Source organism: Macaca mulatta, chromosome 2, assembly GCF_049350105.2.
Source record: "Macaca mulatta isolate MMU2019108-1 chromosome 2, T2T-MMU8v2.0, whole genome shotgun sequence".
In the NCBI taxonomy this organism is placed as follows: domain Eukaryota; kingdom Metazoa; phylum Chordata; class Mammalia; order Primates; family Cercopithecidae; genus Macaca; species Macaca mulatta.
The window spans coordinates 14,479,298-14,491,152 of NC_133407.1; the positions used below are offsets into that span (position 1 = coordinate 14,479,298).

Sequence of the window (11,855 nt, forward strand, 5' to 3'; positions counted from 1 at the left end):
TATGCAAAAAGATTAAACAGATTGTGAAATAAAAAACCCATGTGTGCCAAAGACGTGGGTGTATTCACTTCTTAATTCTGCATAACCAACACAATTTTGTATAAGACACAATTTCAGTGGGGGAAAACTACAAATGAGAACTTTAAGATACTCAGTAAATCCTCATTCATTTACTAATAAGTGAGTATTTCTTATGTTTTCTGTTGCCTAGAAGAGGATGATTTCAACTTTCTTTGTAGTGTGTGTTGGTAAAGAAGAGAATATAGTCTAACCATATATGTTAGAAGCTTTGTGACCAAAAGTGGACATCCAGACAGCACAAGGTCAAAGGCAAAGTTCAGGCCAGCCCACTCTAATAAGAGTTCCCCAAAAGCCAAGGTTGCAGTCTTGAAGTCTCTGATCAGCTCTTCCCACTTGTGCCCCGCCTGGATCTGGCACCTTCTCTGTCCACTTCCACAGGCATCCCTGTGGAAAACTACTACCACCAGATAGCTGCCCACCCACACAGGTCCCCAAGCTGTGGACAAGTCTCTGTTGATTTCCTTACAAGCCTACCAGCCTCTTGGTAGCATTAATCTGCAACTGTTGATAATTCACCTATGGCAAAGAAAAAGTGTACTCCTTGGTGAGTTCTGATAACTTATTAAGAGTGTTCTAAAATGCAAAGTAGCCAGGCAAATATTTAAGAAGCATACTCATTTATAAGCAGATTAAGAACATCCATTAGAATTCAGAAAGTAAAGTAAATGTATGCCATATCAACTGAGTCCCAGGTAATCATTAAACGAAGCCAGGTAGCTCTTTACCACCTACTATAAATGCTTGCATTTTCAGAGCATTGACCAAGGCGGGCCCTTCCCACAGCCCTCTACTGTAGGTTACTTATTTCACTGCATGGGCACTGAGGGTGGCTAAACTAACCAGCCTGCTGGATAGAGAGCCTTCTCCAAGTCTCCCTCACAGACATTCTCTGCAGTCTTATATTTGCCAGCTTCATAGAGTATTCTCGTGTGGTTGAAGCTCTCGGGAGTTTCCTTGGACCTCAGGAAAGCTGCCAGCTCAAAAAGAATAAAGGTTGAATACGCAACCTAGATGCATGTTTTATTTAAATTCCAGTGTTCTGCTCAAAGGCCTTCTGGTTCCCCTGGGCTCACCAGGGAAAATCTAAACAAATCCATGGGCAGCCATGCCCTGGGCCACTTCATCCATGTTACTACCCACTTCACAGCTTCCACAATAAGCCTTTGGTGACAAGACGAGCTTACAAGGAAATTTTTAAAAACAGATTTTTTGTATTTCTCAGACATCATTGCAATTCTCATTTCAAATATTTTCTAAGAAGACTAATTTCCTTCATTTGGTAATTATAAAGAGCCTGACCCCTTAAGTTTACAGAACTCCCAGGAGGAAGACATGCTTGGAGACAAACAAGGTGGGGCCTATCTGCCCCACCACTAGACTCCTCCCCTGCTGTCATGAAGACCACTGGCCTTTCAACCCAGGCCCTCATTCACCTGCCTCTCTTGGAATAACATCGCACTTGGATAGTTTCATTATTTCGAAAAGCATATATGGACATAATGCAAAATTGCAGAAAGAAAAGTCGCTGATACTTATCATCTAGCAATAACCATTATTGATATTAATGTTAATAATGATTGATATAATAAATACCATTAATATATTTTGTATTTCATTCCATATGCATATGCATATTTTCATATACTGCATTTTATAGAAAACCTACTGTGTTTTGTGTCATGCTTCATTTTGTCAATATTATTTTCTAAGCATTGTTCATATTATTCAATATTCTTCAGAATCACAGGTTTTAATAGCCATGAAAAATTTATTCTATGGCTATACTATAATATTTAACCTTATTTCATTACTCAAATGATATGTGAGGTACAGATTTAAATAAATAAATAAGAATCACTCACACTGCCAAAACCCAGTTAACATATTGATGTTGGCCTCTCTAGATTTTTAAGGGCATGTAAATACAAATAAACAGAAATGAATGTGATTTCTACTATATATCTTATTTTGTCTCTGATTTTTAATTAATAAATAATATATACCAAATATTTTTCACTCCTAATGAGTAGTTCTGTGTTACTTTAATTGATTATTGTATTTCATTGAATGGATTTACCATGATTTTCTCATTTAGAAATTTAGGTTGTTTCAATTACTAGACATTACTAACAATGCTTCATCTTTATGCATAGATCTTTATATACTTGCCCAATTAGTTCATTAGTAAAAATTCCTAGAAGTACGATTATTAAAGAATATGGTATGTTAAGGTTTTTGACTTATACTCACAAATATCCTTTCAAAACTTACTCTCAGACCCACCATCAACAATGTTTAAGAGTATTAATATCCATACACCTTATCATTGCTTTCAAATTTTTCCAATTTGATAGCCTAAATAAAGTATTTCACTACTTGAATTTGTGTTTGTTTGATTACCACAAAGACTGACTTTTTCCATACCTTTCTTATTATTAAAATTATGCAATTTGTTTTAGGTTGTTCATCTTTTCTTGTTGACTTGTAGGTGTCTCTTTTACTAAAGATATTAATATCCTGTATCATATATGTTATAAGTATTTTCTCCAAACTGTCATTTGTTCTCTAATCTTTTATGGGTTTCCTTATGTTCCCATAATAAAAAAATAAGTGTAAAGGCTTTTGGGTTCTGGAAACAGGGCAGACTGAGCTAACACAATATTCCCCTACTGCCAACCAATACCACCAAATAAAAATTACAGATCAAAACAAAAATTAAATACATAGTTTTTATTAAAATAAAGAAATGAAAAATTCTTTGCTGCCAAAAACAAAGAGGCAGGATAAAGCCATATGCCAATGTTGTGACACTCCAGAGTCATATCAGACTGAACAGAAGTCCTAAGGAGTTTGAGTCTTAATAGATGCAGAGGAAAGGGAAATATGACTTTGGGTCCACAGAAGATGAGAATCAAAAACAAAAATTACAGACTAAAACCAGGCCATGGAAACGCTAACATCTCTGTAAAAGAGAAGACTAGGGAAAAAATCCACACTCACTGGCTCAGAAAAACATTAAGATGGCTTGTTTCTTTCTGGAACTCTGAGTAGAATTTGTTAAAGTCTCCCACAAAAAATCAAAGACCAACACCTTATACCACACAGGGATGTGGCATCCAAAATTATGCAGCAGAAATCCCCAAGTACAGAAATAAACAACAACAAATTTTGTTTTAATTCTAAGTTAGAAAAAGAATCTCTAGGACACCTGGCTAAATCAAATGAAAGCCCACGCTCTAGGAACTCTTTCACAGCTCAGCATTCGTGCGACTCCCGAAGGAGAAAAGAAAAAAATAAGAAAAAGTTCTGCTGAAAATGAGCTCAAAATCCAAAATTACAAACCACACTCACAGTGACCCAGAGTAGAGAATAAACAGGCTATAATATAATTTGTGATAAATAACAGTCTTAAAAAACTCAAATGATAATCTTCAAAATGATAACATATATACATAAGAAGAATTCAAGTCATAGGAAAGAACAGAGAACTATGATAAAAGAATTGGCAAGTGAACTTTTAGAAATTAAAAGATTTTGATTAGTCATTACAACTAAAATTTCACTGCACAAGGTAAGTAACAAATTAAACTTAACTAAAAAGTTAATTGAAGAAGAGAGATGAGATAATTAACTAAGAGGTCGAAAATGTCAAATAGGACTTTTAAGAAACAGAGAAGCAAACAATATTCCAAGAGAGAATAGATGAGACACTACAAGAATTAATGAAAGCTATGACTTCTGATTTGAAGAATAATGAGCTCTGAAAATCACACACTTTTAAAATCTTACCCCTAGGCACATACAATAAAATCCTAGAACATCAAAGTCAAAAAGAAGGCCGGGCGCGGTGGCTCAAGCCTGTAATCCCAGCACTTTGGGAGGCCGAGACGGGCGGATCACGAGGTCAGGAGATCGAGACCATCCTGGCTAACACGGTGAAACCCCGTCTCTACTAAAAAATACAAAAAAAACTAGCTGGGCGAGGTGGCGGGCGCCTGTAGTCCCAGCTACTCGGGAGGCTGAGGCAGGAGAATGGCGTAAACCCGGGAGGCGGAGCTTGCAGTGAGCCGAGATCGCGCCACTGCACTCCAGCCTGGGTGACAGAGCCAGACTCTGTCTCTCAAAAAAAAAAAAAAAAAAAAAAACAAAGTCAAAAAGAAACACCATAAAAGGAATCTGAGAAAAAAACAGATGATCTACAAGAACAATAATTAAACTGACAGCAGACTCTTACCAGTGACACAGAAGCCAGAACACAATAGATTAATATCTTTAAAGGACTAAGAGAAAGTAAATAATTGTCCTAATATTCTATATATCGCTAATACTTGACCCAAGGAGCATGCGGAAATAGTCATTTTCAAACGAAGTGTGAGGAAGTGAAGACTCATAACAGAAACATCTACTAAGAAAATAATGCATTAAAAAAAAAACTGAACCCTAAAGGCAGGAATGGGATATAGAAAACAGGGGTAGGCAAGGAAAATGGTCACTGTGTGAGGAAAGTTATGTAAGCATTGAATGAGAAGATAAAATTAATAACAACAATAATGACTTGTAAAGGATTTTAAACTAATAGAAATAAAGTAGTGTAAAAGAGAAACATGGGCCAGACATGGTGACTCATGCCTGTAATCCCAGGACTTTGAGAGCCTGGGAGGATCACTTGAGACCAGGTGTTCGAGACCAGCCTGGGCAATGTAGCAAAACAGCTATCTCTACAAAATATAAAAATAAAAAAAAATTAGGCCAGGTGCAGTGACTCAGGCCTGTAATCCCAGCACTTTGGGAGACCGAGGCGAGATCACATGAGCCCAGGAGTTCGAGATCAGCCTAGATAACACGGTGAAACCTCGTCTCTACAAAAACTAAGAAAATTAGCTGGGCATGGTGGCACATGCCTGTAGTCCCAGCTACTCATGAGGCTGAGGTGAGAAGATCACTTGAGCCAGGAAGGTGGAGGCTTCAGTGAGCTGTGATCATACCACTGTACTCCAGCCTGGGTGACAGAGTGAGACCCTGTATCTAAATAAATAAATAAAATAAATAAATAAATTAGCCAAGCGTGGTAGCATACGTCTGTAGCTCTAGCTACTCAGGAGGCTAAGGTGGGAGGATCACTTGAGCTAAGGAGTTTGAGGCTACATACAGTGAGCTGTGATCGCACCACTGCACTCCAGCCTGGGTGACAGAGTGAGACCCTGACTCTTAAAACAAAATGATTATGGGAAAAGGAGAAATCTATATAATGGTATTAAAATGTTCTAAAATCCTTAATTTGTTCAGAATATAGTTGTTGTTGTTGTTGTTCCTATTTCAATCAACTATGCATGTTAAAAAATAAACTGTAACCCATAAAATAATAGGAGCAGAATGAATACATTTTGAAAACAGCAGAGGCTAAAAAAGGCAATAAATAACATTGTATTAATTTAAAAGAAAGTAGGAAAGAAGAGAACAGAAAAAAGGTATAGTATATAGAAAACATAAAATAATATGGTAGAGTGCGCCCAACAGCGGACTCCAAGACCAGCGGATCTCGGCAAACCCTCTCTCTCGACCACCCACCTACCACTCTCGGAACCATGGCGGCAGTGGCGGCAGCCTCGGCTGAACTGCTCATCATCGGCTGGTACATCTTCCGTGTGCTGCTGCAGGTGTTCCTGGAATGCTGCATTTACTGGGTAGGATTCGCTTTTCGAAATCCTCCAGGGACACAGCCCATTGCGAGAAGTGAGGTGTTCAGGTACTCCCTGCAGAAGCTGGCGTACACCGTGTCGCGGACCGGGCGGCAGGTGTTGGGGGAGCGCAGGCAGCGAGCCCCCAACTGAGGCCCCAGCTCCCAGCCCTGGGCGGCCGTATCATCAGGTGCTCCTGTGCATCTCAGCCAGCACGGGAGCCAGTGCCGCACAGGAATGGGGGGTCCCCTGTGCTCCCTCGCCAGAGGAGCACTTGGCAAGGTCAGTGAGGGGCCAGTAGACCCCTGGAGAAGCAGTACCGACAATGACGAAGATACCAGATCCCTTCCCAACCCCTTTGCACCAGTCCCACCAAGGGGCAGGGTCGGGAGAGGAGGGGGGATAGGGGGAGCAGACCCCTGAGATTTGGGCATAGGCACCGCATTCTGATCTGGACAAAGTTGGGACAGCGCCATCCCAGCCCCGAAGCCAGGGCCATGCCAGCAGGCCCCACCATGGAGATCCAAACACCACACCAGCCAGCAGAATGGACGCTCTGACATCGCCAGCCGAAGCCCTGAATCTTGGTGCAGCACCAACCGCGTGCCTGTGTGGCGGGACTGGAGGGCACAGTTGAGGAAGGAGGGTGGTTAAGAAATACAGTGGGGCCCTCTTGCTGTCCCTTGCCTAGGGCACTTGCATTCCAGCCTTGCTGCATTTGCTCCCTCGATTCCCCTTTCCTCCTCACTGCCTCCCAAGCCCACCCTACTCCAAAATAATGTGTCACTTGATTTGGAACTATTCAAGCAGTAAAAGGAAATGAATCCCACCTTTACTAAAACACTTTCTCTGAATCCCCCTTGCCCCTCACTGATCTTGCTTTTCCCTGGTCTCACGCAGTTGTGGTCAATATTGTGGTAATCGCTAATTGTACTGATTGTTTAAGTGTGCATTAGTTGTGTCTCCCCAGCTAGATTGTAAGCTCCTGGAAGACAGGGACCACCTCTACAAAAAATAAAAAAAAGTACCTCCCCTGTCTCGCACAGTGTCCCAGGACCCTGCGGGGCAGTGGAGGCGCACCAAAAATAATAATAATAATAATAATAATATGGTAGATATAAATCCTAATATATTCATAATTATACAAATTAATTGGATTTACTGTATTCATTTTTTAAAAAAAGAAATTTTTTGACTGGATATTTATAAATCTGGCTATATTCTATTTACCAGAGACCTATCTGAATTATAACAACATATAAAGTTTAGAAGTATATGGATGGAAAAATATGTGCTGGGCATAGCCAACTAAAGGGTACAGGGAGGCTGGTATAGCAACATGAATATTAGAAAAGGAAGACTAAACAAAAAATACAAAAATAGAAGTAGAGATAATTATCTATATCTATCTTAGTCCATTTGGCCTGCTATAAAAAATACCTTAGACTGGGCAATTTATAAATAGCAGAAATTTATTGCTCACAGTTCTGGAGGCTGCAGAGTCCAAAATCAAGGTGCCAGCATATTTGGTGTCTAGTGAGGGCCTGTTCCTGATAGATGGTTCCTTCTATGTGTCCTCACATAGCAGAAGAGCAAAGGGGCTCCCTCAAGCCTCTTTTAAAAGGGCACGATCTCATTCATGAAAATAGGGCCGTGATGACCTCCCAAGGGCTCCACATCATAATACCAATACAGTAAAGATCTGATTTCAACATGCAAATTTTGGAGACTCACAAACATTCAGACTATAGTAATATCTATATAGATGTCAAAAACAGAACCATATTTATAGGTATATACTCATTATATAGGGATAAAAGGAGCAATTTGCCAGACACTGTTGTGCCAGTGTGTTATTATTATTATTTGCAAATTGCTCCTTTTATCCCTATATAATGAGTGTATATGTATAATCTATAGTCTGAATGTTTGTGACTCTCCATATCATTATGAGAATTACGTGATTTAATACACGTAAAAAGGCATGCCAGACACTGTTGTAAGTGCCTTTTTATATATATTAAATCACTTAATTCTCACAATGATATTCAGGGTGCAGCCCATTTCACAGATGAGAATCCTGAATTACAGAGAGTAAGTGACTTTCCCAAGGTTCAACGTTTGTAAATGGCATAGCCACAATGCAGACCCAGCCAGTCTGGCTTCACTGTATAAACTCTGCAGTTTTTTCTAAAAACTCAACTTCAAAATTTATGAAGCACACTTTTACAGAATTACAAAGAAAAATTAGCAAATCCACAATCATAATAGAAATTTTAATATGCGTGTCTCAGTACCTAATTAAGCAAATAAAAAATTAGTGAGGATATAGAACACAATTAAAATACTTGATCTAACGGCTCTATATAAAACACTATTCCCAACAATTAGACACTACACACTTTATTCAAGCAGCATGAAACATTTACAAAAATAGATCACATAAAAGGCTGCAAAGCAATTTGCTATAAATCCCAGAAAATGAAAAGTATAGAGGCCATGATCTCTGACTACAGTGTAATTAAATTAGAAATCAATAACAGAAAGATAACCCTAAATAACCCACATATTTGGACATTTTAAAACACACTTTTAAGTACATTATGGGTCAAAGAACAAATCAGGATGTATATAATAAAATCTTGAGAAAAAAATGATGATAAAAATAATACATATCAAAAGCTATAGGCGATAATTAAAGTAGTATATAAAGGAAATTTTATATTGTTAAATGTGTGTATTAGAAAAGAATGAAAATTTAAAATTAATTAGTGTCATTGTACATATAAAGATAGACATAAAACACCTCAAGAAATTATAAAGGAAAGAGAAAATGATAAAGTAAAAGCAACTAATGAAATAGAAAAAACTCCATTAAGTTGCTGTTTCCAGAAGGCTTTTAAAAATTTGTCCTGAGGAAAAGGAGTGCAAACCACACTAAAAACACAGAACTGGGAAATCTAGGTCTTCATTTGCCACTGTGTGATCTTGGGCAGGGCTCTTAACCTCTCTGGGCAGCAGTTTACTCATCTACAAGGTCAGTCAGTCAGTTAGATCAACTCAGAAACTTAGCAGTTCCTATACTCTGTGTTCCCCCTTTCAGAGACAATTTACTAAGAAGAGTATGTATATGGAATTGTAAAGCATCTCATAGCTAAAACGTCGTTTTACAGGAGAAATATCTTTTGTGCTTTATGCGATACCTTTACCATACAACCAGGAAGTGAGGAGAAATATCCAAAGTGTAGTTCCTCCCTGCACCAGCCAAGATTGGGCTAGGAAAGTGCTAGAAAATTCTCAGCTGACCAAAAAAAAAAAAAAAAAAAAAAAAAAAAAAAAAAAAAAAATCCTTTACGCAAAAGCCACTCCCTGGGGAATACATAACTAGCAACTGTAGAGGTTCTAAAACCATGGAACTCCATGTGAGTCTGAAGCCCCAAATACATGGCAAGTTGAAGACATACACAAACCCCAGGAAAGAGTAGACATGCAAAAATATTCAAACAAATGAACTAAGATGAAAATGTGAGGTGATGCATTAAAAAAAAAAGTGCTAATCCAGGGTTTAGGACAAACCAGTTTAATAGCTGGGCGTGGTGGCGCATGCCTGTAATCCCAGCTACTCAGGAGGCTGAGGCAGGAGAATCACCTAAACCGGGGAGGCGGAGGTTACAATAAACCGAGATTGCACCATTGCATTCCAGCCAGGGCAACAGAGTGAAACTCCATCTCAGAAAAAAAGAAAAAAAAAAAGAAGTGGGCTCTTATTAAAAAGAGTACACCATTGGTTTATGATGGGTCCTATTTCTAAAGGGATGAGGGGTAAGATGTGCTAATACCACTCATGTCAGGTTATACAACTAAGGTATCCAGTGCCCCCACTTACGCAGATAGGTATACAGGGGTGTAAAAAGCTCCGAAAAGGTGAATCCTAAACTAATAAAGTAATAATAACAAGCATCAAAGATGTAGCAATCTATATAGATGCAAAATTAGTCTTCCTGCCCCTTTCAAAAATGTGAGAAAGCTCATGTCAACCTAAAACACCTCAGCTAATAGAGTGCTTCCCCTGCTTGACTTAAACATGTGCGTCTTTCCAAAGCAGACCAGTCTTCAGCTGTCAATATTAACATGCAGGATTAGAGAAGCCGAGTTCCTTGTACCCTTCATGCTACTTTCCCTGTGTCAGCTCTCCCTTCATTATGGGTGAACTCAAGTTATAATGGAACATTTGAGGTAGCTCCAGAAGAATAAATCTGACAAACAATTGTAGTTTCCTGTCTCAAACCAGAGCCAGAGAGTCAGAAAAATTCTCTCAGGGGAAGAAAGCTGTGTAATTGTTTTTGAGATATTGTAGCAACCTCCGTGAGATTTAACTGTTTAAAAGAAGGTCTCCAACAGGCCTTGGCCATGCTGAGCTCTCATGAGCACTCCACCTACACATGGATCAACTCATTGGAAATATTAAGCAGGGCCCAAAGCCTTTGGCATGCCAGCCACAATACACAGCCCTTTCCCGGAGCCCCACAACCAGCTGCTTCTTGGTGGCATGAATCTTGGCTGAGGGAGCAGAGGTCTCTCTTCTGTGTCCCCTTTTCTTGTATGAACTTGTCTCTCTCATTGCCTGCCAGTTTTGCCAGTTCACCAAGAGAAGGGGTCCTTATGCCCATGTTAATTCATGTTCTCTGCAACTCTGCCAAGCCAGCCAGAGAAAGCAAGATCCATGATTTCCTCGGTCAAGTGAGGAAGAAGAGGACAGGAAGAACCTTTAAACCTTTAACTTTTGTCTCCAATAAACGTCCGCAGCCCTTCATTTGCCTTCAATCTCCTCAATATCCTTTCAAAATGCTGGAAAGTAACTTGAAATCATTTTTACAAGGCTCAGATTCTTATTCCAAGAAAAAATGTAAGTGTGAAAACACAAAGGAAGCATGTTTCTTTGTACCTCTATTGCCTCCCTGAGGTCTCAGCCTGCCAAGGTCTCACCCTGCCTCATTCTCTCTGCACCTCTTTTATTTCCAGATGTGTGCTGGGCAGCCAGAACAGCTTCAAATTCCAGAGTCATGTACTTTTTAAATATCCATCTTTAAAGGGCGCCACTGCCAATGGTTCAGTCGCATTGCAGGGATTTAATTACCTAAATGAAGTACACTCAAAGAAATGCGTTTTGGGCTTTTTTTCTTTCCACAACTCCACTTCAATTTGTATTTTTCCCCTTCTAATTGAAATTAATTTCCCTTGCTGCTCTGTGTTACAAAACACCTGGATGAGGTTATTATTCTGGAAAGGTAATTATAAAATTAGAAGGCTAACCACGATGCGGATTTCCTAAATCATAGGTGGCAATGGTGCCGAATGCCGACTAAAGGGAAGATATTCACAAATGCAGGCTAAATTATCTTGCAAAGAAACATCACAGACCTAGCAATGCCCCAAATCAGGGGATGCCTAAAGGCTTCTGTTGTCAAAGAGGGTGAGGAGGAGGTTATGAGGCACCATCCTGATCTCTTGAGAGGAAAGAACTTATTCCCCCAGCGACTTGGAGTGCTCCTGGCAGATAACCCCCAGCTGTCAGCCCCCTGTAGGAACTGCCTTGCCCAAGGTCTCACTTGCTCCTCTGACAAGCTTGCTTCATTGCTTGATTTACCTGGGGCCTTCTTATTCCAACTTGGGACCACTCTGAAGAGCCATCCCAGCATCAGAGCTCCCTACAGAGTCATCCTGAGGAATTCGTTGAAACTGTATCGCAGCCCAACTTTACCCTCTGCTTAATTCTGTCTCTTTCCCATCCCTTCCATAGTTGTGGATCTCAAGAGCACTTTCTAAAAAGCTTTCTGCACATTGCCAGTTTCAGAGTCAGCTTCCCAGGGAACTCACTCTGCAACAGAAGAAAGAGTGAGTTAGATTTTAAAAATTGATATGGCATTCACTGAGTCTTCCAATTAAGTGAGCATTAACCCTCTTATTTCATTGCTAAGAGTAGTTTTAGACTTTTTAGTAGCAGCCCAATGTCCTAAAGTTCAAGAAAAAACAGATGACAACCCAGGGAGGTAATCAGAAAAAGGAAAGTTAATTGGCAGTATGCATCAATAGCCT

At 39.6% G+C, this 11,855-nt stretch overlaps 1 protein-coding gene across 1 annotated transcript; it reads left to right on the plus strand.

Moving 5' to 3' along the window:
• The first annotated feature begins 5,584 nt into the window (after positions 1–5,584).
• On the plus strand, positions 5,585–6,845 carry LOC114676216 (uncharacterized). The gene is given in 2 exon segments (XM_028843591.2): positions 5,585–5,816; positions 5,819–6,845. Coding segments are annotated over 2 exon segments (381 nt in total). The 5' UTR covers positions 5,585–5,666; the 3' UTR covers positions 6,050–6,845.
• The last annotated feature ends 5,010 nt before the right edge of the window (positions 6,846–11,855 follow it).